This window comes from Hippocampus guttulatus, chromosome 19 (genome assembly GCF_054856545.1).
Source record: "Hippocampus guttulatus isolate MCC_2025c chromosome 19, RoL_Hgut_1.0, whole genome shotgun sequence".
Taxonomy (NCBI): domain Eukaryota; kingdom Metazoa; phylum Chordata; class Actinopteri; order Syngnathiformes; family Syngnathidae; genus Hippocampus; species Hippocampus guttulatus.
Genome location: NC_141279.1, coordinates 10,147,742 through 10,175,640, shown reverse-complemented (window position 1 = coordinate 10,175,640; position 27,899 = coordinate 10,147,742). Strand labels below are relative to the sequence as shown.

The 27,899-nt window shown below is 41.8% G+C and overlaps 1 protein-coding gene across 2 annotated transcripts in view; it reads right to left on the bottom strand.

Moving 5' to 3' along the window:
• Window positions 1-420: 420 nt before the first annotated feature.
• spag9b (sperm associated antigen 9b) overlaps window positions 421-27,899 on the bottom strand; it is a 42,805-nt gene continuing 15,326 nt past the window's right edge. Inside the window, exons 3-29 of one of the 2 annotated variants that reach the window (XM_086138319.1) lie at window positions 27,557-27,627; window positions 27,180-27,280; window positions 24,072-24,219; window positions 21,068-21,446; window positions 20,889-20,982; window positions 19,568-19,692; window positions 19,035-19,092; window positions 18,208-18,360; window positions 18,068-18,125; window positions 17,708-17,838; window positions 16,353-16,409; window positions 14,054-14,233; window positions 13,710-13,842; window positions 13,104-13,187; window positions 11,877-12,038; window positions 11,597-11,768; window positions 10,459-10,671; window positions 10,280-10,397; window positions 8,247-8,378; window positions 8,086-8,166; window positions 7,939-8,006; window positions 7,711-7,859; window positions 6,551-6,722; window positions 6,335-6,448; window positions 4,696-4,869; window positions 3,518-3,640; window positions 421-2,349 (exon numbers count right to left, since the gene is read on the bottom strand). In XM_086138319.1, the coding sequence (XP_085994445.1) occupies window positions 2,231-2,349; window positions 3,518-3,640; window positions 4,696-4,869; window positions 6,335-6,448; window positions 6,551-6,722; window positions 7,711-7,859; window positions 7,939-8,006; window positions 8,086-8,166; window positions 8,247-8,378; window positions 10,280-10,397; window positions 10,459-10,671; window positions 11,597-11,768; window positions 11,877-12,038; window positions 13,104-13,187; window positions 13,710-13,842; window positions 14,054-14,233; window positions 16,353-16,409; window positions 17,708-17,838; window positions 18,068-18,125; window positions 18,208-18,360; window positions 19,035-19,092; window positions 19,568-19,692; window positions 20,889-20,982; window positions 21,068-21,446; window positions 24,072-24,219; window positions 27,180-27,280; window positions 27,557-27,627 (3,569 nt within the window). In that variant the 3' untranslated portion in view covers window positions 421-2,230. The remainder of the gene's footprint in view (window positions 2,350-3,517; window positions 3,641-4,695; window positions 4,870-6,334; window positions 6,449-6,550; window positions 6,723-7,710; window positions 7,860-7,938; window positions 8,007-8,085; window positions 8,167-8,246; window positions 8,379-10,279; window positions 10,398-10,458; window positions 10,672-11,596; window positions 11,769-11,876; window positions 12,039-13,103; window positions 13,188-13,709; window positions 13,843-14,053; window positions 14,234-16,352; window positions 16,410-17,707; window positions 17,839-18,067; window positions 18,126-18,207; window positions 18,361-19,034; window positions 19,093-19,567; window positions 19,693-20,888; window positions 20,983-21,067; window positions 21,447-24,071; window positions 24,220-27,179; window positions 27,281-27,556; window positions 27,628-27,899) is intronic. The other variant, XM_086138320.1, reaches the window with a different exon arrangement.

Sequence of the window (27,899 nt, the reverse complement as noted above, 5' to 3'; positions counted from 1 at the left end):
CCCATCACAGAAGGGAAAAGTTATTTGGCCCTCATAAGAAAAAGTTTGGGGACCCCTGATTTACAGAGTCCATTTAGCCAATGGATGCAATGTGCAACATAACCACAAGATAGTAATACACAGGAGGTGCTCATAAAGTGCTTTTCCAACCAAACCAAGCCACCTTGTCTTTCCTCAGTGACACTACAAAAGGACAATACATTAACCCTTTCAGGGACAGCGGTTACTACAGTGGACAGCTTATCATACGAAAGGGTTGATTACAATGACAGAAGTCTTGATACAGAAATGTGTGGGGGATGCCGAAATGCACTTGCCAAAAATATAAACTGGCATTAATGTTTCGGGACTTGTTTCTAAGTCTTGAGTTGTGAAACCACCTCATTAAAGTGGAAAAAAAAAAAAAACAACGCAAACTCATTCTGCCCACAAAATAGTTTTTAATTGATTGTTAAAAATAAGGCGAGAGATATAGGAGTACATTTGTGTTTGTGTACTGCAAACTGGGACTGGAACAGTCCCTGGCAAGTTTCTGACAATCGCTTTATGTAGATCCGAGGAGGGAGAAGAGTGTTTGGACAAAGTGCTCAGTATCAGAATGTGGATGGATGAAATTCCTTTGCCTTTTTTTGTCTATTTTTAGAAAACCTCTTGCTGAGGAAACACCACACATCCCTCTTCTCCCTGCGGATATTTTTGCATAGCTCAGTAAAGTATGACTACTTTTACAACCGCAATCACCCAAGCCGTCCTCAATCATCTTTCATACATACTGGATAATTTATATTTAATGTAAAAAAAAAAAAAAAAAAAAAAGATACACTCTGAATTGCAACGGCTCAATCATTAAAATAAATACTGAAATGGCTAGACTGCAATTACATGTCTGTCTTCTACCAAAGAGAACACGCACACAAGCAATGAGACGCGCAACGCTGTCGACAGACCTTATTTTATCCTCTTAAATACAAAACAAACACAAACCATTGCAGTGTCAAAGCGCAGAGGCCAGGAAACAGTTTCGCTGTCATTCGACCACCACCGCCACCACCATAAAAGAAGACATTCAAAAGTTATTTCATATAAAAGCAAATATTTTGTGCAAGAATTGTTCACATCGCTGCAAAACGTGTCAATGCTGGGGTGGTTCCACTCAATAGGTTTTTTTTTTGTCTCTTCTCATTCTATGAAAATATTCCACCACAATTTCTAAACTGAAGTCTGAAAAATACATCTTATTTACACCAAGAGTTTGCTTACAAAATATATGCGTGTTAGTAAAACAGAGGCTGATTTCTTTTTTTTTTTTTTGTGACCGAAAGGCAGCGCATTCTCATGAGACACGATTTGTTTAATTCAGAGCGTGCCGAGCTTTGATGAAGAATCCTTTGGTAGCAAACGTAACATTCTTTCAAGCCAAAAATAAATATATGCTGGGAACGGCCTAAGGCGGCTGGAGGACTGTTTACATTTGGGGGGCGGGGGAATCTCGGTATTGCAAATGAGTGAAATGAAGGAAAACTAAAATTGTAACTAAAACCCTCCAACCTTATTGCTGATCATCTTTTCTATTTCCCCGTTCCTTTGCCAGCATGCTTCTTGATCATTTCCAGCTGTCGGAGTTAAAGTGTTTGGAAACACACGCATGACCGTGTCACAATGTTCTCTTTTGATTGACCGAATCTTGCATCCTCTGCCGCTTATTTGGTTGGACTCATCCTCGGCACAGCAGTTTTATGCAAAACAGCCAACATGTTCATTTGTCCGAACACGTTCCGCTTTGAGGAGTCGAAAGTCAACCAAAAGGCACCAAACTGGATGCTGCCTGTGCTATGTGTTGCATATTTGGAGACAATAATAATCCATGTCGTGGACTGGGGAGAGACACTCGACTATATTTTTGGTAAAAAAAAAAAAAAAAAAAAAGGGAAAACCCCGTTGAGTTTGTGTTTGTTTCCTGCTTTACATTATTGCCTACACACTATTTCAAAGAAACACAGCTAGTCTGACTTGCCTTCAACCAGACATTTCTCATAAAAATGGCTGGTTTATGTTTGGGTTTTTATGACTGATGTGAAGAACAGATGTGCTGAATAAATAAATACGGTTTTCATATTCACTAGGAAAACGTTAGGCCAAATAAGTGAAGACACACCAACATAACTTCTCGTTGTTTGGCTTTGAAAAACAAAGTGCTTGAGGCAGGTCTGAGGGTGCTGAGGTCAGCGCTTCATTTGTCATTGTCCACGACCTGCCATACGATGAGGTGGCTGCGCTCAGCTATTGATAGCGGCGACTGAAGTTTCATTGGGGCATCCTCCACTTCCGCCGCTTCCGCCTCCTCGTCCCCTGGAGACACAAAAAGATGTCACGTGGTCTTCTAGAACCACTGGAAGCTTTCATTTTATTTATGTTTATTTTTTTTAAAGTTCCCAGAAGTCTTACTAACATATGGTGGTGGCTTAAGACACAGGTGACTGACCTAACTTATGACTTGCTTTAACTTGCGAGCTCAAAATTGAGATACAAACGTTCCTGTGAACTGAACTCACATTTTACAACAGCGGCATTTTGGCAAATAACGATGAATATTAGCACCATACTCCGAGAAGCACTGAGATGTTATCATAACCTCCCATTGAGTTCTACGAAGGACATGCCCTGCTGCAAGCCAATTGGCTGCTGCAGAGAGACAAGGACTTAAGACCACAAGTGGAATTTCTTCAATAACATGTCAATGAACAGGCCAGGGTATACTGTATGTGTCTGTCTTATACTGCCCCCAGGTGGCCATATGGGGCACACCAGGAGCAGCATTTATTTGATGCAATGTGGCAAAAACGGTTTCTTTTTCTTCTATTTAATTAAGAAATGAATGTATGTTTTTATAAAGTACAATGTTATGAAGGTACTTTTCTTTCAAAAAATGCACCACAAAAAGCTTTGTGTTTTTAGGAGAAGGTGAGAATGGATGAATTGTATGTCCATTCATTTCAATGGGAAAAGCTGATTTGACATACAGTGATCCTCGAAACACAAAACACGTGTATGGTTTCGGCAGGTTTTGTAAATTACCCACTCTGTTGCCTAACAGTCTTGTTCACAGACGCATTTTCAGAAATAAGCAGACAATAGATTTATATCACACTTGATGATTGGGCCAGCACTAAAAAGGGGGGAAAAAAACCCCAAAACATGATTTTCCATAATATTAACCCTTTCATGCATCATATAGTAACCGCTGTCCCTGAAAGGGTTAAAGCGGAAGTCAAACCAAAAATTGCCTTTTGCAATTTTGTATGTGCCCCCACTAGTCGAACCACAGTATTCTGATTAATATTGCGCAACGGAATACGAAATCAGCAGAAAAATCCATCGGTGTTTATATATCGCAGGGCGCTACCATTTTGCATGGGTGGAATTTTCTGCTTCATTCATATTCTCCGAACTCAATATTAACCAGATTCCCCATGTTTAATTTTGCAAGGCAAAACATGGTCTTGAACAGTAAACTCACCCATCCTGAAATCTATGTAGCCTTCCCCCCCACTCATCACCAACATAGACTTGTTTCCATCCTGAGATGGGGCATCTGACGTCTTGTCATCTCCACAGCTGGATGTGGATGGAAGGGCATGACCTGAGACACATCAACACACAACTGGCTGTCAATTGTTGGGACTCCATTTCTCATGATCCACCAGTGCAGCATCTGCTTTCCACAGGACAATACCTTTTTGTTTGTATGTTATCACTACACTCTCATAATCAATATTGCGTTACATTACAGCATTTCATCAACTTAAATCAGATTTATATTTAATCTTCTAACTTCCCGTAAGTGCACAACAAAGACTCAGGGAGAAGTCTATCAAATGATTACATCTAGCCTGAGATCAAATCTGTTTCCTGTCGATGTTATTTTATTGATTAACGTGCAAATTAAAATCATTTGGAAGACTGGATTGAAGATGATTTGCATAAAGGCTATGTATGGCAGGGGTTTTTGAAACAGCTAAAATTTTTGGATGATGATTAATGCAAAGGGATACAAGTTTGACACACATGTCCAAAATTAATGTTCTCAAATGATTTCATCGTTAGGTGGCTCGGTGGGTCCAGTGGTTAGCGCGTCAACCTCACAGTGCAGAGGTCGTGGGCTGTGTGGAGTTTGCATGTTCTCCCCGTGCCTGCGTGGATTTTCTCCGGGTACTGTGGTTTCCTCCCACAATCCAAAAACATGCGTGGCAGGCTGATTGAACACTCTAAATTGAGGATGGTTGTTTGTCTCTGTGTGCCCTGCGATTGGCTGGCGACTGGTTCTGGGTGTACCCCGCCTACTGCCCGAAAACAGCTGGAATAGGCTCAGCACCCTCCTCCCTCCGCGACCATTGTGAGGATAAAACAGATCGAAAAATGGATGGATGGATTTCATCCACACACGACAATGAAATTACCAGATGACTACCCCACAAAATAATTTGAGCCAATTTATTTTAACATGTATATCAAACTTGTAGCCCTTTTTTTAAAATTGTCATTTCTAGATTTACCACAATGTAAGTCTAATTTAAAAAAATAAAACACTGACACCCCCCTCAAAAAAAACATATAGTGGTGAGCTATTATTAAAACCGAGCCACAGTCTACTCATGTGGCTCAAGGGCACAGAGTTGATAACTCCTTTTTGTTTACCTGGGACGGCGGTGAAGAACTTCACGGCATCGCGGTGTCCATGGAAACAGAGCTGCGCGTGGGCCATGGAGCAGTATGGAACAAATGTCCCTGCAGCTACTTTGTCACTGCTCTCATCACCGTAGACGCGAATCTCACTCCCTGGGTGGCTACCTGTTCCCTTCGTAGGCTTAGCTGCAAAAATGAACACAAGGTTACCACTACCCCGGTTTGCTAATCCAGAGGCACTGTCTCCGACGTCAAAATGATGTCAAGACATGTCAACCAGGAGAGCTCTGCAACATCCAGAACCGTGAGGAACTCCGGGTGGATCTCTTCCACCCACGAGGCTTTGCCCACAGAGGAGTTTTTTAACCACCTCGGTGACTTCAACCCCAAAGATAGGCAAGCCCACCACAGAGTCCCCAGACTGTGTTTCCTCAAAGGAAGGCATGTCGGTGGAATTGAGGAAGTCTTCAAAGTATTCTCCCACAGCAAGTCACAATTTAAAGTCAACAGTGTTAATGGTGCAGTGCTTCCCTGGTGGACCCATTATTCAGGGTTCCACACGTTCTACAAAACCTGGAAAGTGATTGACCAATTTTACAGTCATGGAAAGTGAGGAAAAAAAACCATCCTGGAAACACTCGAGTTGTCCTGGAAAATTGTTTTTCCTCCCTCTGTTTCTCTCTGCCTTGTGGGTAGACGGGGGGAACGTCGATGCTATTTGACTGTCGCCGCTGGATAGCCCCGGGGCGCTTGTGTTTTTTGCACCTGCAATAGCCAGCATTTTTCACAGCCTCGTTTTGTTCAGTGGAGATATCGGTGCTGTTGGCCAGTCTGCGTTGGTGCGGCTGGATGGATGGCTGGTGGAGCCGAGGTTGAGGAGAGAGGAGTGTCGGCGCGGAGCGTCGGCACGGAGCGTGGCTGTACATTTGGAACTGAGAGTTGCCGCTTGGATTTGAAGCGGATTTTACATGGGATGGGAGAAGTGAAGCGAACCAATCTCTTTTTTCGTCAATGGACGCTACAGCTTCTTGTTTACTTTCAAACTTTGCATGTAGCCGACATGTGCACATTTTCTGCATGACGTCTCTGATCGACTGGTGAAAGGACACTGATTCTCTCCTCTTTCATCCAGAACTGCTTCAAACAACGAAGTATATGCAGGAATAGTGGTTCCGAATGCATGACTGTCCATGTCTTATGTTATGTGTATTCACGTGTATTTATGTGTTATGAGTATTTTGTCATTTTAAAATGACCTGTTCTCTAAAGTGCTTTGTGACTGCTGCAGCTGTTGTGAAAGCGTTATATAAATAAAGATGTATTTTAATGTATAACGATGAAACAATCTGGTTAAATGTACAATTGTAGAAAATAACATTTGTCAAACAAATTTTGGGGCTGGAATTTATTAGTGTATGTTGTGATAATTTGACTCATTCTGTGACAGTTATGCAAATTATTTCAAGCAAAGATTGGGAACCCTGAATTTCCTCAAAGTCGTCCAGAAGTCGTTTTGCATAGCCTTACCTAACTCATCCCATCTATCATCTATCCATTTATCGCTCTAAAAAAATCTGAGTTGGTTTACAGATGATAATGTCAAGGTATCCACAAAAACACAAATTGATTACAGATTCAATTCAATACTCACTCTCTACGAGAGGGATCGAAATGATGACTCCGTTTCCAGTACCAATCCACAGACGGTTACACGACACCATGAGAGCCGTGATGCGCACAAATGAGAAGCCCAGTTTCCCCGTACCTGAAAAAGTGTGTAAATCATTGTAAAACATCACATCCCTGACCTTCCCAGAAACCTCTGTGCAATGGTGGCTCCAGAATACATTGAAGACAATGAACCAACCCAACATCTTGCTGACATAAGGCTCAATGTCCACATCCTGTAGGTGCTGGAAAGTGTGGGCGTGGAAGAGCCTGAGGGTGGAGTCCAGCCTGATAGATACCCAGATCCCGTCACCATCCCATGCCAACTGACGCACCTGGCTCTCCTTACGGGGGTGTGCATCAAACGACTTCTGCAGGGGCAAATTTACATACATAATTGTGCGCAGAGTAAAATTATCCTACATTTCGCATTTGTCTGACTCTAAGTCACTCTTTTTTTCATAGTGTGGCTGATCCTACCACTGACACTCAGGTGTGACTTGTACATATTAAAATTAGAGCTCGGACTCATACTCAAAATCCCCGTTCCCGAATCACAGCAGCGAACAAGTTCCGTTTGGATTTGAAACTACCTCTTGTAATTACAGCAAAGTCTTCCTTTTTAGTTTAAAATGACTCATCTTAACTGGAATCCTGCGCCGTGGCGGATCGCACAAGTTAAACTCAAATGCTGGATGGGGAGACTTTCCCTTCTTTGTTGACATGAGAAAACGGTGATATGTATCATGCATTTTTTGTCTTCTATTTCATCATCTTATATTTCTGTGTATGCTTCTATTTCTTTGTCCTCTATTTCTTCACCTTCTTCTATTTCACCATTTTTTATTGCTTCATCCTCATTTTCGATTACTTCGTCCTCGTCTTCTATTTCTTCGCCTTCTACTTCCTTTTGGCAGTTGGCAAATACTTTTGCTGCATTGGTGCCCCCTTCTGAAATGGAGGGGCTGCAATGATTTATGATGATTCCAATTTTTTTTTTGTCATGAGAAACAGAAGTTTCAAATCCAAACAAAACCTATTCGCTGCCGGCAACAAAATTAGAGAATGGAATTTTCTTTTCCATAATACATTTTTTGACTGACAGCTTCTGCTCCGGGGTGACTACAAATAAATACAGTAATGTGTGTGCTCTCTTAAAAATAATTAGCAACATGAATGTATTATAGATGAGAGAAAGTTCATTCTTTTCTGTCAAAATTCATCAACCAGAGGTAAGAAATTCTGTTAAAACCATACAGCCAATGCAGGTAATGTGAAAACATGATGAAAGAAATTCTTTTCACTCCCACAGTTTGAAAACATTCAATAACCAGAAATGGAACATGAATGTTACTTTACCTCAATCTTCATAGCTTTGGGCTGCACCACATATATCTTATTTCTGAAACCACACCACACCTTGTCGTGCACCACAGTCATGCAGCGGATGGAGTAGTGAGGTTTCCCCAAGTCGAGCAGGTGGTAGTTGGTCAGATCCCACTGCCCATCTGGAACATAAAAAAATAAAAAAAATGGGAGAAAACAAGTTAACGGTGATTTTAGCGATGGAATTTTACGTCTGCTCACCAGCTCCGCGGTGGAAGATGGCTAACGTGCCATCAGACAGGCCAACCAGGACACGCCCTTTCACGTGTCTGTGACCAGGAAAAAAAAAAAACACATCAAATGCTAGGTTGGCAGAGCTTTTCAGTTAGCAAATCTAAATGAACTTACACAATGCCTAGTACAGAGTCTTTCAGCTTGACAGAATGGAGACACTTTGTCCATTGTGACACAGAGGAGTGGACATACACCCTGGAGAAATACAACAAACACACGGATTGAATTTCTGCTCACAAAACAAAACCATAAAATGAACGTCAATTGATTCTCACCATCCGTTCTGTGCCCCAAGCCACATCGTGGGCAGGACGCTGCTCATCTTCTGAGCCTCTTCTCTCATCAGATCCTGCTCCTCAGCAGTGGAGTTTGAACTCATGCCAGCTTTTACCAGGTCACACTCTCGACTAAGCAGGGAAATCAAGATCGCACTCAAGATGTCAAATATCACTGTGAGAGTTCTGGTACTCTTTTTACATGTGTGGCGTGATTGGTGGTAATTAACCCTTTCATGCACCAATAATGATAACCTGTCACCTGATCATATAAGCTGTCCACTGTAGTAACCACTGTCCCTGAAAGGGTTAATTAGGTTAGCTTGGAAAAAATGAACAAGAGCTGAAAAATGCACCCCTTTATTGAGACGTTTCACTTGTATGGCAACATTTTCAAAACACGGGTACGATCATGATGGGTCATACGAGACGCGATGTGTGTCATTGAATTTGGACAACGAGAAGGATGCAAAGAAAACAATGCCGTGGTACTGCATAGCAAAGAATTGCAAGGGGTCATATTTTCAAGAGAAAGAAGTGGGAGGTGAGTTTAACTGCCCGAGGGAGGATCTGTTTTCTCTCAAACCTTCTACCATTACTTGCCTTGTCCATAATATGAGCGGAGTCTGCGCTCTGATCAGGAAGGGGCAGAAAACTAAGGTCTTTTGGAGTTCAGGAGTCACTACTTAAGACCTTTTATGACTATGTGGTGGCCTCAGCCATTTATTATGGCATAGTCTGCTGGTCAGGCAGCATCTCAGCCCGGGAAAGAGAGAGACTGGATAGACTGGTCAAGAGGGCCAGCTCTGTCCTGTGATCTTCATGCACGCAAGGTAGGAGAACAGTAATTACGGCATTGTCCATGCTTGTGTAGTGAGCGAACGAAATGGCAGACATGTCTGCACACCTCTTGGTCTACACGTTCTCCAAAATGTATTTTGCATCTTTCACATCAAAAGTGTAATCTCAATCAGTAGACTTTTTTTTTTTTTTAGCATTAACTGGAAATGATATGGCTTCATATTTTTCAGGATTCAAACTTTGGATGTATTCCACTCAGTGCAGCTCTGTGTCTATATGTCTCTGCAGTCCAAATTTTACCTGTGCTGGTTATCACGTGCAAATTTACATCGGTGCTGCTTCGTAAACGAGCATTTGCTCTGGAGCAAATTTTTAAACCACCTCCCTGAGGTAGATCAAATTTGCTCCGGTGTAAGCTGTTTTCCGGGGCTACGCCGGAGCTAATTTGCACGTGTGAACGCTCTACTGGGGCAGCCCCGGCGTAGCACTGGAGCAAATCTTGCCGTGTGAACACCCCTGTTGTCTATGTTAGTTGTTCCATGTACAGCACTTTGTATGCAGCGATGGCTGTTTGAAAGTGCTCTATAAATACAGTTGAGTTAGTTTCAGATGCAGCAAGAACGTTGCATTGCTAAAATTGCTACAAAACGGACCTTTGGATATCAAGCAGCTAAGACAAGAAGAGCTCTGACGCTGGAAGAAAGGGTAAAAGTGATCAAAATGAAAGACTGAGGAAACAAAATAAAAGACATTATCCAAGAAATTGATGTAAGTGAAAGTGAATGCTGATCGTAAATTTCTTTCCCCTTTTTTCTTTCTACACTGACTATATGAAGTGTCAAATAAGTGTATGCTCATACTTATGCACTATTGGAATAAAAATAAAGAGTACACATACTGTACATTTGTGTGTGCGTGTACAAATGTGTGTGTGTGTGTGTGTGTGTGTGTTTGCATCTGAGATCAAATTTGCTACAGTGAAAAACCCCCTGTTGTGAAAAAATTCTTGCTGCAAACATGATTTCGTTGTAGAGGAGTTTCACTGGAGTGGACAGCTTACCATGTTATCAGGTTACAAGGTGGCATGAAAGGGTTAATCACACTGATAGCATAGTTGCATTGCATTCATATTATCTCAACGTTGAACTCAACCATCGGAAGACAATGACGTGAAGACTTTGACATCACTTTGACGTTCATTGACACACCTTTTGGGTTATTCACCAGATTACCTTTGCAAGGACTTGGTGGAAGCCTCTGCTGTCTGCTGCAGCCCCAAAGGATCAGTGAAGGCATATTCACTGTATCCTCCTCTCTGACGGGCAGACCCTCCACTCTCCTCGGTGGTTTCTACAAAAGTCACAACCGTTCGTAAAGGGGAGTTGGTGATGAAAAAGATGAACTCACTTACCCATCTCTCCGTTTTCTTTGCCTGCACCGTCTGCTGTCTGAGGGACAGCCGTTGCTCCCTCAGCTGTGCAGCCTACGACAGTGATGCCTCCAAGCACGGCATCACCGCTGGCTGTGCTGCTACTGCTGTTGGACAAACAGGCCTTTTCGACAGGCGCAGTCTCTGAACTCAAGGTGAGTTCTTCACCTGCTGGATAGTCCGTCTCTCTGGCACCTGAAAAAAATGTTTCAAAATGTAGTTGTGGATCAATCTGGGAAAATAAACGGGGGACTCATTTGAGCACAAGGCATAGCCTTTCACCTTTGTTAGTGAACTGAAAAAAATAACCTCCCTGAGGTGGGTTAAATTTGCTCCGGAGTAGGCTGTTTTCCGGGGCTACGCCGGAGCTAATTTGCACGTGTGAACGCTCTACTGGGGCAGCCAGTAGCACCGGAGCAAATCTTGCCGTGTGAACACCCCTTTAGATTCATGTCTGGACTTTGACTGTGCCATTCTAACACCTGGATATGTTTCGTTTTGCATCGTTCCGTTGTCGATTTTACTTTATGTTTAGGATCATTGTCTTGTAGGAAGGTAAACCTTCGTCACAGGCTCAGTGCCCCACGAGATGTGTAAATCGTTTCATATTCTAATCCTGCTTTAATACCTCTCCACAACTTTATCCCAGTCCTGTCTGGAGTGTTTTTCATGATGTTGTGTGCTCCCCAATATTCTAACAGAGCTCTGAGACCATCACCGAGCAGGTGCATTAATATTTAGATGAGATTGCACACAGACGGATGGACTCAATTTATCATCATCATTTAGGTCAACGATGGATTAATCTGAAATCGTTAGGGAACTTCTGGAGTGAGCTGGCTGGAGTGAGCGGGGGGGGTTGACACTTCACAATTGTGTGCCACTTGGCGTTGATAACAAAATGCAAACATAGAAAACCCACACAGGCACAGGCAGAACATGCAAACTCCGCAACAGGAAGGCCGGAGCTGGAATCGAACCCTTCACTGTGAGGCGGACCAGTCAACCACAGGGCAAGTCTTATCCATTTATTTTTGCGGCAGAAATTCGCTCTTGTAGTTTCCCTCACTTTACAAAAACACACCATTTTCTTGTTCTATAAAAATACTCGGCAACAGACCTGGAACACTGGTGATACAAAGGACGTGGGCATCACACACAATGAAGCTGTCAAGGATGATTCCGGGCTGGTTAGCATCAATGACAACAGCTTTAGTAGTCGACTGGGTGCTGGTACAAATCCACACCAACGATGACAACTCATCGTGTTGTCGCAGTTCTTTTTGCTGTTCCTTTTCATATAATGCAGAAGAGGTGTGCATGTTTTTAGTTTAGTCATTGTTATTTTCTGTGTTTTGAGAAAAAGATTGTAAGTGTAACCAACATGAGGGGACTCTAACCTTGAGTTCTTGATCCAATTTTTCCAAGCTGCTCTGAGATCCTGTTTTCTTTTTGGGGCTCTCTGGTCCTGACACATTGCTGTAAAATACACTGGCTCCTACGATGGAACCCCCATCTCTGGTTTTACCTCCAGATAAATGCACGCCAGCAGCACACCACAACTGAAGCACAGAAACACAAGTTCGCTCAAACACATGAACAAGTACTGTAACAACATTACTTATTCTGGGCAGTGATCTGCTGAAGAGACTTGAGAATTTTTACTATAGTATAATATACACACAAAGTATTTACTGGACAGCAGAACTCTTAGTCAGTTATATTTGAATGTAACACTATCTTTAGTATTGCTGTAGTAGATTAGTGTAGAATTACATATTAAGACCTCCAAGCATGGTAGGCTACGGTACCTAACTTGCCTTATACAGATGCAAGGAAAGGAAAATATGCTACTCTTTGTTCGAAATCTCATTAGATTGTGTAGAACAGGGGTGCCCAACATTTTTCAACCAAAGATCTATTTTTCGATCAACCAACCTCCTGCGATCGACCCGTTAAAGCACACACGTGCATGCGCACGAACTTACACGCGCTTGCCATGATGAGCAACAGTCGTAACGGCCCCTAAGATGAATGAAACAGACAAATAATGTAGACACAAGAGTTTGTGTGTTTGTGAAAAGGAAATCACTGCCTACCTTCATTGAGACCTGACGCGGAGGCATGTGACACACTTTTGCAGCGTGTTAACGATCATAGCTCACGTGTACCGTTTTAAAATGCTTCTCCCAACCATTCAGATTCCCATTCTTTGCCAGTGGCCCCGGTGAAGTATACATGAAACAAACTCTGAATGAGAATAACATTAACAAAAAAGATGTAGCGCAGCAGCTCTGATTGCGAGCTTGCAAGCTGCAATTACAGACTGCTAACCGCTAAAAACCTCCGGTGATGCAGGTCAGGGGCCACCGTAGGTTAAAGGTGACCTGCTTTATTATTTTACTTTATTTTGAAAATACCTTTTGAGAAAGTGAGACTGACAGGCAGAGACCCCCCCCCCCCCCCACCCCTCCTCTAAACCCTTCGCGATCGACTTGGGACCAGTCCGCGAGCTATCGGTCGATTGGGATCGACAAATTGGGCACCCCTGCTGTAGAAGAAACCTATGTTGTAGCTGTCAAACCACAAGACAGCATCTGTATAGTAGCAAAAGTAAAGGAACATACCTTCATCGAGGCATCTTTCTCATCTAAAGGTCGAAGGAAAACTGGGACAGGTAGGTCCTTCATCTTCTCTTGACCACCATTGCTCTGTGAAAAGAAAATGACATTTCAAGATGCTGCCAAAGCTTCATCCACAACAGTGTAAACTCTCCCCAAAAATATGATTCACCGTACACAATACAGAATCTAACTATTAATGGTGGATGCTTAATATTTCAACACTCTTTTTCGCTAAAAGCAACAATAATAATAATACATTTTATTTAGAAGCGCCTTTCAAGACAACCAAGGACACTTTACAATAAAAAAAAACACAAAACAATACGGGTTGAGCAGCGGCAGCCAAACGCGCCAGCGTTCACTCAAACCTGAAGTCAGAAAGAAACCACAAGGGAGGGAGAGGGGGAGAAAAAAAAACCACGCTCGAACCATCCTCATTTTGAGGATAATTTGAGTTAGGCAAAAAACTCCTGCACAAGCATATGACAGTTACAACAGGTCACAAGACAATAAGAGCTTCCGTGAAGAAATAAACAGATTTCTAATCAAGTGAGAGGTTCAGAATCTATCGTGGCATGAAGGAAAGGCTGAAGGAACATTTCTACTTACTTTGTGCTTCTTGGGGAGACTCCAGCCATAAGCCTGCAGTCTGCCCTCTTCCTCTTTCTGGACATGGGCTTTAACCTGCTGATACTGAGCCCGTTTCTGTTCTCGCCTGGACACCGTGCTCTCCACTGCCAATCTGTGGTACATATCGACAGTTCTTTTACAAATGTGTTTTGTAATTCGTAATCAAGGTTAAAAGGACTGATTTGACTTGCGTTTTGCTAACCTGACTGATTTGACTTGTATTTTTGTTCACCTTTTCTTTTGAGTAAAGTCTCAAAATTGGCTGATATGTGTACATTATATAAATATATTAATTAATAGTCAATCTCTTGTGTCCGACTTACTCCTCATTGAGAAAATCAAAGGCTTTGCTCTTGTCGCTGGGCAGCTGCTGCAAGGCGCTGCTCCTCTTCTTGACAGACGGTTGAATGTGCGATGTGGGCGCATTGTACTTCACGTTGACCGGGGCTTCAGCGGGAGGTTTCTTTGACGCGCCGCCCGATGAACTGAACAAACGGCTGAAACTGGAGTTGTAAGGGCAGGGAGGAGGGCAGGGGAAGGGAAGGGAAGGGAAGAAAAAGCATCCAGACAAACGTATAGAGGGATGGACACAAGCAGTGGCTCCAGCAGAGGGAGGGTTTGAGCAATTAAAGGTCGGTGACAAATTGTTCGCATGCCAGCCTCCATAAAAAAGGTAACAATTACAAGGATAAACATGAATATGTCAAAATAATGATTTGCACTGTATGATTATACAGGCAAAAAAAAATGTGTGCAGCAATGAAACAGGGGAGCATGGGGATGTAGGGTTAGTGCGATGGATTTGGAAGTTATTGACAGCACAATGCAACACTGAACAAAAACACATTCCTCTCACCCTAAATTGTTAGCGCTGTCTTTGTCTTACTTATCCAACTTAAAGATAGCATTTTATGAGTCGGTTATAACATTAACTGCAACTAGAAAGCCATAACAGGTTATGTATCTGTGTCTAGGCAACACCCACTCACACCTTAGTATCCTCAGCAAAGAGAACACAGCCGCTGAACACACAAATTCTCCACTCCTACACCAAGTGCATCGTATCCCCACTATTTCAGGCATGAGCTGACATGCACTCATCTAACATGCATGGAGCTAAACAGAAGGTTAGATTGCATTCACAAACTCATACAGGACATGTGACATCCAGTCAGCCTAAACTACTCAAGCCAAGTTTGACATTAACTAGTACAGTGGTACCTCTACTTAAGAAATTAATTGGTTCTGGAAGAAATTTCTAAACTAGAAAATGTTGTAAGGCGAGACGCGCTTTCCATGTAACGGCCCTAATCCGTTCCAAGCCCCCTAAAAATTCAGACATAAATGTTTTCTAAAGCATAAAAATTGCATCCAAATATGAAACATTGCGCAATAAATGACGGTTGTGCATAATGTAAAAAAACAACGAATAGAGTAAAGAATAAAAATGATGGTCATTTAACTTTGAACTGCATCCTCATCGTTTTTTGCCCTCTTTAGTTCATGTTCTTTCTCAGTCGTGGTTTTTGCCTGGCATTTTGTAATGAACGTCTTTGTCTGCTTATAACAATCCTTCAAAAATGTCCATTGCAATGCTGTGCGATCGCCTGACTGGTGAACATTTTTTCTGGGTGATACACATTTACGAGGGGCGAGTGATGAGGGCGCTGCATAGACACAGTTCCATCTACCTGAATATACACACATAGACTCATACGGTAGAGGTCCCTCTTAGCCAATGAGATGCCAGGAAGATGCTAGGTAATAGCCAATGGCAGAGCAGCTATAGGTATGTTGCGTTCAGGAAAGCTGAAAGCTGAACGGAGCTGAGAATACTGTAGTAGAACATACAATTTTTTTTTTACCTTTCGTATCTTGAAATTTCTTTCCGAACAAGAGGCAATATTTTCCAGTTGAGGCATTTTGTAACTTGAAAATTCCATAGGAAGAGACTTTGTAAGTAGAGCTACCACTGTAGTTTGCATTGGTAGCCTGTGACAGTCTGTTAGTACTCTAAAGCTCGAATGTAAAACCTTAATGCCTGTAATCTTAACTCAGACATGACCCACAGCTAACACTCCCAACATACCGCCTAGACACAGACACACGACATCAGGCAGATTATAGAGGAGTACACAAAAGAAGGAGAAATAGTGACATAATCAGAAGTCAGTCCTTTCCACGGGTTCCTCTGTTATCCAGACATCTTTTCAATAATATGCACAGCTCCACAACAAACCAAACTCATGCCTGCAACCCAACAAAGAAGAGCCCGCATTAAGACGTCAGTCAATCACTCGTGTCTTATGATCATACTGCCATGAGAGTTCTTTTGACCAGTTTTAACCAAGACCTAAAGAACCACTGCGCAAGAAAAAAAACAGCCTTGGCTGAATTCACTGCTCCAAAACAGGCTTCTCCTCTGTTAAGATTTTTATACTACATGAAAATGAGCACATCAGAAACCATGATTTGCACTTCAACGTGACAGATTTACCTACATCCTGGAGAACCCCCCATTCAATATGTAATACAAAGGGAAATCAACACAAAGAAAATCAACACAAGACAAAGAAATCACAATGACTGGTATTCGAGCAAACACAAATGGGAGGAACTCACAACTGCCAGAGGCTGGATTTCTTCTTCTCTGGAATTGCTGGGTTCTCCTTTGATGCCCTAAGAGTAAAAAATACATAAATCAATATCATGTTTGAACAGATTCCTTTTATTAGATTTTTTGCTCTTAAAATCATCCAGCAACAGCTTACGTTGGAAAATATATATAAATATTAGAAATGTAAACAGAAAACACGATGCTAACAGTTTCAGTGAGTTGGCTAGTGCCTTAGTTAAGTGATATTTTGGGTGTATTTCTGTGAATCTTCTGAATCATGAGTGCAAATAAATTTTTCAAATAAACTACCGTATTTTCTGCCCTCTAAGGCGCTTTGGATTTTAAGGCGCATCTTCAATGAATGTCCTATTTGAAAACTGTTTTCATATATAGGGCTCACCACATTACAAGGCGCATACAATAGAAACTGTAATAGTGTCTGCGGTTTATGTGATGCATCCACTAGATGGAGCTACGCAAAAAGGAATACAACACAATACAATGCAGCTCTATTTATATAGAGGCTATACAACCGTTGCAGTTGTAATAAAATGTTTTACAGAACTTTTAAAATACTACGTCCAAGAAATCAAAATATTGATCCATATGTAGCTCCCTCAGGATATTTATGCAGCATGATACAAAGTCCATAAAAATACAGGGTTTATTATAGGGTGATAACTGGTCACAAACATGGACATGAAACATATAAATACAAATGGCATCACAAAACAATAAATGAAAGACAAACATTATGAAGCCAATTGATTCAACAAAAAGGCACACAAACCTCGTGGCCTCACACCCACAAGGGGCTAAATATCCTTCGAACACTTGATTGCCTCCTTCTTCCTTCATATAGTCAGGAGTTAACTATGCTTTTGGTACAGTATTATCGTTTCATCATGGCTGCGCAGAGCTGTTGTCTGTTTGAGTATATGGTGGCGAATGCACATGTCAATAGTGTAGGGCAGAATCCTTTTGCATTACAATTGGTTCCTGCTAATAATCACCACCAGATGGTATTGAAACACTTACAGGGAGACAACTCTATGAGGACTATAAAGAGACTGTAACTAACACAATTTATAAGTCGCATTAGGTCATAGGGCGCACTGTCGGCTTTTCTGAAAATCAAATGCTTTTAGGTGCGACTTATATGCGGAAAATACGGTACAGTACAAATATTAGGGGATAAAACGGTCACCATGAGTGATTTTGACCCTAAATGTTTCATCTCTGTAAATATTAAGTTGTACAAAAGCACAGTCCAAACCACCTCCGTTTGAAAGCCCTCTTTAAATCGTTTAATAAGATGAAGCTGATATTACAATATTGTCTGATGTTATTCTAATCTTACCGGATCATCTCTGTCCATCTGACAGCCTCTTGCAGCTCCATCAGCCTCTCCTTGTACTGGTTCCTCTCCATCAGGACTCGGGCCATTTCCACCCTGGTGAAACGTTTCCGCTGTGCTGTGGGCACATCACTCTGTACAACCAACATCAATATTTGTGTGTTAACCCTTTCATGGACAGCGGTTACTACAGTGGACAGCTAATCATGTTATCAGGTTACAGGGTGCAGAAAAGGGTTAAATATGGATTTTATTTTCGTTACATATGAGACAAGTCAATTCAATCTAGTTCAATTGTGGTTTCTTCTCTCAATCCAGCAGTCCCACACATGTAGACAGTACTGTAGATGACCAAGAACTCACATCATCCTCATTCTCAGTCTTAGACTTGTGTTTGCTGTTCCCAAGTTCAGCTTGAACTCTAAAAAGAAGGAACATTTTCAACGTCAATTGCGCATTGTGTGACGTGAGATCAAAATGTGAAACTGCAAAAATTTACAGACTTCTTCAGCTCATCTTCTAAATCTTTGTTCTTCTCCTCTAGTCTGATCTTTGCCTGAGTGACAGCGTCAAGCTCCCCTTGGAGGACCTCCTTCTCGCAGGACAGCTCGTCCATTCGAGCAATCAAGTCATTCTTGACCACGTTGAGGGCATTTCTGAAAACAAAGGTGGGGGCAGGATTTTCTTTCAAAGCCCTTGGTCGACACTGTACAGCAGGGGGTCATCAGCATGGTGCCTATGGGTACCCGTTCGCCTTATATGACTTGCAAGTAGGCATCTTTTAAACATACCTCACCAGAAATGGTACATTGTGATTTCCTAGGATATTTATCGAAGTGAACATTCCAAAGTAAACGTGCTGAGATTTATAGAAATAAAATGCTGCTTATTGATAGCAATCTGTACCATAAGATGTTGAATCCTTGCTGATACAAATTGTGGGAAATCAAACATGATCAGTGTCTTCACATCAATAATCAGTAATTATAAAATTCATAATATCAAATTAAAACTCATTCAGTACCAGCCAATTCTGGACCAAGTCTGAAAAGACGTTTAAAAACGTCTTTGGAAGTGAATGAGTAAATAAGAAGTGGACCAGAATAGTGATTTCCAAAGTGTGCTTTAAAGTGGGAGCTCTTCGGATCAATCAGTAGCCAAGAAATACCTTTCAGTTTCAAAACGGTTGGTGACCCTTGCTGTACAGTCACCTTAGCGGTTTGCCCCCCTAGATGTGCTTCATCTATTTCAAACTACCTTGCAGTAAAAGTCTAGAGTGAAAACATAAATCATGCCACCACCTATTATTCAGCGTATTCCATGTACTAACTTTGTCTCCAGAAGTTGGGCGTTCTCCTGGATAAGATGTTCGACTTCACGACCCATTCCTGAAAAAGCACGTTGATATCAATTGTAATTGATGTATTTACTTTGTTTTTAAAAATCATTATAACGTATATGAAGACAAGTTTGCGACATCTATACGAAACTATGTCTTACCTAAAAAATTGTAGTCTGCAGATTAAAATTAGAAACATTATTGATCAGATTATCAGTATAATTGTAAACTTGACGGTCTTATCCCGTGATTTCTACTCTAAAAACACAATTTCACCATTGTAATCACAAGAAAACCCCACAACTAACAAAAATATCTAAAAACAAACTGAATATTAAAGAAGACAAAAGAAAACATATAAACCGATGGTGGAGATTATCTATTCTTAATTGATACACACCAGAAAATTCATCTGTTGGGTTGATAAAGCCCAGCAGCCAAGAAAAGACATTTCATGAAAATGATAGGCAGAGGTGACTGCAATGGCGGCCGAATATACACAATTTGCGAGCAAGGCAAATTACCTAAAAGGTCTGCTCCATCATCAACATCTCCTATGTAGTCATTTCCAGCAGAGGACAACTCCTCGAAGAGAGAGTCAGTGTTCCGGTCGAATGCTAGATTCTCTACACCACCTTTAGTGGGTGTGCTGGACAGATTGGGGGGGGACAATGACAAACATTGTTAACAAGGTTTGCTATTATTGATAAACATCTGGCTCAAAAGATCTCTTTTTTCTTTTTTTTGTTTAACTGCATGTAGGTCAGTGCAAGCGAGGCAGTAAACCGGGACTAGAATTTTTGTCTGCAGGGTTGCAAACTTGGCGACATTTTCTCTATATTTAGAGACGTTTCCAAGTTCTCGAACATATCCTTCCATACCAACAGACTAATTTGCAAGGAAGAGACAAGCGAAAATGCCAGCAGTTGTCCGTCTGCCTGTTTGTCTGTCTGTCCCAACCAGGTTAGCTAATATGAGTTGGCAATTAGTGCTCGAAATGTGAGCACACAGAGAAAATTATGCATATTGGAGACATGATTTTTGTAAACGCCAATTAAATATTGCGATTGTAAAATGGTAACGTGTCCGTAAGCAGTCCGAATGGATGTTAAAGTGTAGAAGTAATTTGAATCCTTATAATTTTTTGAAAAATGTGTTTGGAATTTCCAAATTACAACGACACGTATATCATGCTCAAATAAATAATGAGGAACACTGTTGAGCATGTTGGCGTGGCCCTTCACCAACGTTCTAGTTTCTCATGTGTCTCCTTTGGAAAAAAAATTATTTGCCCAGTGCTAACCTCAAGCCACATGAGGCCTCACAAATTTCCATCTATACTGGAAAATTTCTATATTGCTCCACCTCAAGTGGGTCACTTTTGAGCTGGAACATGTCCCGGCTTGAGTTTGAGCCAGAGGCAATCTACATCCTGGACACTAACCAATCGCAGGGCTCATTCAGACAAACAACCATTCGTTATCACATTTAGAGTCTCAAATAAGATATATATATATATATATATATATATACACACACACACACTGATATATACTGTAAATAACCGAACATGCATGTTTTTAGAACGTCGGAGGGAGAGGGTGCGCCAAGAAAAATCACTGAAACAGGAGCGATCGCGCAAACTCCACACAGGAATTTCGGAGAACAGAACAGAGCCTGAACCTCAGAACTGTGAGGCACATGCTTAACGCTGTGCTGCCTCTGTCTTACAAATTTGCAAAAAATATGTTTTGTTGTTGTAATTATTACAGCTATAGCTAGCTAGCGAGCTACCTAGAACAAAGGTCATTATTATTTTATTGTATATCGGTCATAAAGCTGTACCTCGTTCCTTGGCAGCCATCAAGGTCCATGTCCAACTCTGGAGTGGACTCGATAATCGCCAATACCTCAGACTTTTCCAGGTTGTTTTTGCCATCTGAGATAAGCAGCCGAGAAACATCAAAGTTAAGTAAGCATTTGTAAAATGTGTTTTTGTGTGCTCTGAGTTGTAGAGCTGTTACCGTTGCCTTCATGAGGCATAGTTGCAGTTTCTTCATTCTCCTGTCCGAGTTGACCTTGCACGGTTGAAATGCTCTTACTGTTTGGTTTAACAATGTTGCCGTCCAGATTCTTGTTGAGGTCACCGTGTCCCTGAGGTGTAGCTACAGATTCAATTGAAGGACTTGAATCGCCACCAGGCGATGTCGGCGCTGAAGTTTGGCATTGACCACTTTTCATTGTTGAGGTGGAGTTGTTTGTCAAGCTACCCGTCTGAGACACATGGGTGCTGGTTTTGTACGTTCCTCCTTGTGCTGGTGAGGGAACATGTTTGGAGACCCCTCCCTCCTTGGCTGGAGTGCTGGATTTAGGTCCATCGCGGCTCATGTTGGCCAGTTCATCCTAAAGAGGAATGGGAAGTACGCAAGTCATTTACTTTTATACAGCCATGTTGATGCACGAGATAGGCATGAGTCGATTACAGGGGTTCTTCGGTTTCTGATTTCTGTTCTCACTTGACCAAATTTAACTTTAACCATCACCCACCTAGGGAGTTTGTAGTAAATTCACTAACTTGAGAGTAAACTCATAATTACAAGCAATATGTAAAACAAAAATTTAAATAAGCGACTGAAAAACAGTAAGTTTCGCAGTTATTGGGCATTCAGGCTGGCGCTGCGTGACAGGGGACTGTGTTTGAATTAGTTCATTGCATGCAATCAATAACCTTGACACTTTGTATGTCAGCAACGTCGTAAAGCACCCCCCTGTAATTGACTTTGAATGAATTGAGTCCGTTGGACAAACGAGCGATGGCTCATTTGCTCACAAGTCCCACAAGAGGCAGAGAAATCGTCCACTTGTATGACACGATGTTTACTGAAGCAGTCAACCATATTGTACGTTGTAGTTAGTTGCTGAACTAATGTCTAGACTTGTTGCTTCAAGCCAAGCAAGGTAGGTTAGTTTGAGAAAATCACAGGTTTGCATCTTCATTGTTTTCCACCGCACACACACACACACACACACACACACACACACATACACTTTGCCTGAAAATGGGGCTACCTGATCAGACTTCTGATTCTGTAATTTGAACCTTCCACTTGGGACATCAAACTGAAGAACGACAGAGGCCGGATTAAGTTCACATACAGCAACAAACGGTAGTAAAGAGTTGAGTGGTTCAACTGTGCAACAGTACTTCATATCGTTTGGTAAAATAAAACCACGCCGTACAGAAAAACGTGTTTACAAGTGATCACATGGCAGTACTGTATTGTGTCAATAGAGGTGTTCACATGGCACACATTTGCATCGGTGCTGCACCGACGTATTTTGTTGCGATATATCTTACACCGGTGTAAATTTTGTGGCGCGTTCACATATAAAAAGCTGCTGACTAAAGAGAAGCGTGTTAACCCCGGTGCAGCCCCACTTGCGTTCACACGGCAGTTTCTGCGGCCGTGCAATACGATAGTATTAATACGGAAATACAAAGAGCTGTCATGTTGGTTCTTTTTAAAACATACACTTTATTAATTTGCTTAACTCAAGCAACTACGGGCACGTCCTTCTCCGTCTCCGTGCCTTCTGCTCGAGAGGCGTTCAATGACCTCCCCCGAAAGCATAAATCAACGATGACTTCAATGGCACTCAGAAAAGCAAACATAATGCGCCAAACAGAAAATCAAGAGAGGATATCTCAAAATAAATTCTAGGGGGGGGGGGGGGGGGGGGGGGGTGAACAAACGACACAAACAACTCAGAAACAGTCCAGTCTCCTACAAAAGGAAAGATGACGGAAGTACAACAGAGCACGAAAGCAGCGCATTCTACCCGTATGTAAGCGAGTCTACCCCTGTAGCGTTCACAAGTACCATTTTATATCGGTGCTGCCCCGCAAATGAGCATTTACTCCGGAGTAAAATTTTAAACCACCTCCGTGAGCAGGGTTAAATTTGCTCCGGTTTAAGCTGTTTTCAGTGGCTACACCGGTGTAACATTGTGCGGGTGAACGCTCTACGGGGGCAGCCTAGCTGCTGCACCGCAGTAAAGGTTGCCGTGTGAACACCCCTAATGAGTCCAACTGGCGTGGAGACTCTGTTAGAAATAACATATTTTCAACACCAAACAAAGTTTCCGCAGCTCTTAGACGTAAGCAAGTGCTCCAACCCTGCTTTGTTTTGATTCTGAACATCCACAGCATTGATAGCAACTCTGCTGATGGAAAGTAAAAACAAATCAATAAGTTAAATAAATAAATCACAGCAACAAATTTGCTAACGTATACTGTTCCCAGAGACAATGGAATTTCAGGACTTCAATTGCTGATGTGCCTTTTCATAAAGGTGCATCACGTTTGAAAAATAAAACGGTACATATAAAACTCTGTCTTAACAATATGCTAATTAAGGTTGATGTATTTATGTGGTGTAGAATTGCATCATACAATGTGTTGTGTATTATATTTTGAAAGAGTCAAGTAGATTAAAAGAGGTAAGCAAAATATGACATTTTGTCAGTATGTTGTAGCGCATTGCCAGGTACGACCCACAGTTAACAAATATCGTGTGCTTCAAAAGCACAAAAACTGAGTATTATCATCATTGAAAACACCCAACTTTTAAGAGAGCTCACTTAGATGTGGTGGTCCTAACGTTGGTATAAGCAAGTCATTTATATTGATGTCGTCTCACTTGCAGTCTGGTTTCTAAAAGCAACAATGTGAAGAGACTCTGTCCTTCCCTCCCTCCCTGAATGGCACTAATTCCTCCACTTACTGGGCTCCAGGCCACTCAGTGACAACTCAAGCTGTTCAAAATTCTCGACACCCACAAAATCCTCTCTCTAAAACAGAAGTGTAAAAACTTTTTCGAACCCTCATTTAACTGAGTTAGTAAAGTTATGATGTCATCTCTCGGTGGAAAGAAAACCACTTCACATTTGAATTTAACTTAATTAGAAATCATTAAAAAAAAAAAAAAGACGGCCTCAATTGGTAACTGTGAAGTGCATGTTGCATACCTTGAGACTGGTGTTAGACCTTGGATGGCTGATGTTATTGAATCTCCAAGGTTCAGCCTGGACATCCACGGGGTCCCTGTGGAGGTCAGTGCTCATGCCATCAATCCCTGGGACTTGAAAGATGCCCATGGAGATGGGCCGATCCTTCCTAGATGCACAATGGCAAGAGCGAGAAATGGAACACTAATTCAGGTGACAGCAAAAAAAATAAAAATAAAAATAAAGATAGAGGGACATAAATTACAATTGCAAGTTGATAAGAACCACAAGGATAAAATAACCTGTTCCCTTGAAACAAGAGGCTGGAGTACATAGAATCATCAGATGAACAATACAATGAACAGTGGATGATTAAAAATTTGAAGGAATTCCATATTTCGATGAGGCTGCCAAATTAAAAATTACAGCAACAAAAAGAAAGACACTACATTTAAAGGATTAGCATTTTAGCAACCTTTCGTGTTTCGAAAGGAAAAGGGCTAATCAGGTGATGGCGGGAAACGTTTGCAACACCCCTGCAACATAGTATGAACTCGATGCTGGCTCTCCCTTTCAGTGAAGAGGTATGATGGAGATCGTACAGGACAACAATGGTAGCTGCGATAAAGCAGCAGTGAGGAACGGCAGTGTTCCAAATACAATGGAAACGGCACAGCAGAGTGCGGGACAGGTCACTCGCGGGGCACTAATCTTGGCTTGTCCTAAACAAAACCAAAATATTCCCTATCAGTCAAGTGCAGTGGTTGATGAAGGCCAACCACTGTTATTTACATTTAGGGTCCCCCAAAATTTTAGCGATGCATACATCCTCTTTTTTGGTTTGTAATAAAAGGCTGAAGGGGATTGTAACTGATTTGTAAGTATAGCTTGAGCAAAAAAAACAGCCTGCTCAAGGTCCTCCAGCAATCTTGATCAACCCCCACAATAACAAATCAATTTATTTGCTGGCTTAAACTCGTCAACGGCAAATGTTAATCAGAGATGGCTTGATGTGTCCCAAAACAGATTAAAACTTTTTTTTTATGACTATGACTTAAAAAAAAATACAAAATCCAGCTGCTGATGAACCTAACCCTTAATTCATAAGTATTACAGATTATGTTATTATGAAAACCAGATGTGTTAGAGAAAATAAAACGGGGAAGATTCCGAATCAGCGCAAAAACAATCTAGAAAAGTTTATGTGCTTCTAAAATGTATTTTTATTATTTAAAATTTTGGGCAATATTTGTTGACCAGTATTATTTGACAACACAAGTCTGACTAGATGCATTTTCTCTCCATACATTTTCATTTTTGGCCTACCTTTTGTGGCGGTTAGTGCTGGGCGATATCACAACAATAATAGAACATACACCGGATCAGATCACAGACCGATTAAAAAACTGAAAATATATTGTGGTGTACTGTTATGGTGATATAAAATGGCCTCTATCGTGCTATAAGTTTTTATCCACATCGCCCAGCACTACCTACAGGGGAACAACACAGTGCCAGTTTACCATTCAAACAGGCTTCAACTGTTAATATTACAGTGGCTGGCGAGCAGGAAAGATACACTTTTCCACTCAAGCCATTTCTACGCACATAAATGTACCTGCTGGGACGCTGTATGGAGGACAAAGACGGCAGGGCAGGTAAGCCGCCAGTAGCAACAGAGTAGTGAACCAGAAGCAGCACTGACAGAGACACCAGTATAGCAGAATTGATGACCACCGCTCCCCCAACAAAGCCAAAAACAAAAAGCAGCATACGCCCGGGGCTCATGGCCCCACGTCTCAATCGTGTCAAAACGTCTGAGGGAGACGAAGCAGTGAAACGCAGCGATGGGCACCACAGAACAGATTTAACCAAAGTTGGACCCAAAATCAAACACTGTTAGCTGTTGTATAGCCTTGTAGCTAGGAGCCAGAGCAGAAAAGAACTCAGTTGTGAGGGAGACAGTGAATGGAAGCAGGCAGCAGTAACAATAACAGAAATTCGGGAGCAGAAACTAAGCTAAGCAGAGCAGCAGACAGAGAGAAGAAAATCCTCCATGGAGAGCAAGGAGAGGCTGGTTAACTCCACCACTGTCTTCCTCTGGTGAACCTGTTTTTGTTCCTCTATCCCTTTTCCTGTCCTTTGCCGAGCTGTGACACAGCAGGCACTGTGCAGTACAGAATGATCTGACGTTTCTCTCTCCCTCTCTCCCTCCCGCTCTTTCCCCCTCTCTCCATCTCCCTCTCTCTCGTCGGATGCTGATGCAGCTTGCTCCATATGCCTCACTTCAGGCAGCAGCTTCCTGGCTGCGCTACTCCCAAAATTATACGTTTTTGTCTGAACGTGGGTGTGAGACTTTACTAGTGACTTTAAAGCAAAAATAGGTTATGTGTACACAAGAGACTGAGCCATGAGGGGAATGTGATTATTTTTCCTCTCTCATAATATGATGTAAAACAGCAGGCACCAGGGTACTTCCGGGTGGCACAAAAGTGACTGACTACTGCTGACCGGAACTGAAAAAAAAAAAAATGAATACAGCAGAGCCTGTGGGAAACCAAAGGGATGTTGTAAACATCTGTACAGAGATCACAAGACTGCTTAGTAGCCAAGTAGCCACTTCTAAAGAGGGGCAGAATGGAATGTTAGCAAAAACTTTGGGGCGCTCCCATGTTCATCAGCATGTCTTAAAATGTTAAATGAAAACTAGAATGGAAAGTAGCTCACTATAGTTTGACAGTCATAAAATAGGGCCCTGCGCCACATACAGTCTGGTCGCTAATGGCTGCAGGCTGAAAAGTATGAGCTGTGAGTGATTGTTTTTTGTGATCAGGAATGAATGGCTTTGATCTCGCTTAACGATGACATCATTTTCCACGGAAATCGTATGATCATGATCAGCTGTTTGTGACTTGCGTCAACAATTTCTGTTATTTTGACTTCAAAATGGCGCCGCGAGAGTGGCTGCCTTTCCAGCAGCTCCTATATTTTGTTGTTCTACTTCTTCCTTTCATAATTTTGCTGCTGTGAATTGGGAATTTCTCCATTGCGAGACTAATAAAGGTTTTCGTTTTTCGTTAAACAGCACATTGACACAATATGAAGAGCTGACCTCTTGTTGGGCCTTACCGCATTCTCACAGATGTGCCTGCTCCTGAATCGGAGGGCTCTGCTGTTACTGTATGCTGGTGTCTCGTTCGCTCCAAGTGATCCATGTAGCTATGGATCATCTGCAAGGTGAGGTCAAATAAGTTTTCATCATCAATATGATCATCTGTTAAAATGTGACATGGTTGAAATGTTATATTTTGTAGATGAGGCTCTTGTTCATTGAACCTATTTATTTCCATTGAGGGTGTTTGCTTGCGTAGCATAACATTCCGACAAGCAATGGTTAATTTCTAACTCATTTGAATACAATGTCAAATTAAAACACAAAAACTGTTGGACTGTCACTGTAAGCGTATGAAGACGCACTTGCGTGATGATCTCATGAACTAGAATACCTCCGTGTGTCTCTGGTGGAGAGCACTGTACTCCTTCTTGAGCTCCGCTTCTCTCTCCTCAAATCTGATGACTGCATAAAAGAAAAAGACATTTTTAGAAACCAAAGCGCATATGATTTAACAACTGGTGAAAAGAAGGGAAAGAAGTGTGAAAGTTAAAAACTCAATGTGGCTAAAGTTGACTGCTGCGTTGAAAGCTCATGACCAGAAGGGGCCCCTATATCACTATTTTGCAATACACAACACCTGACTGAGATCAACGAAGCCTATCTTTTTGTATAAGTTAGAACGCTTACAAAACCTGCTAGGAAATGTCACACACACACAATTTTATGAAAATGTG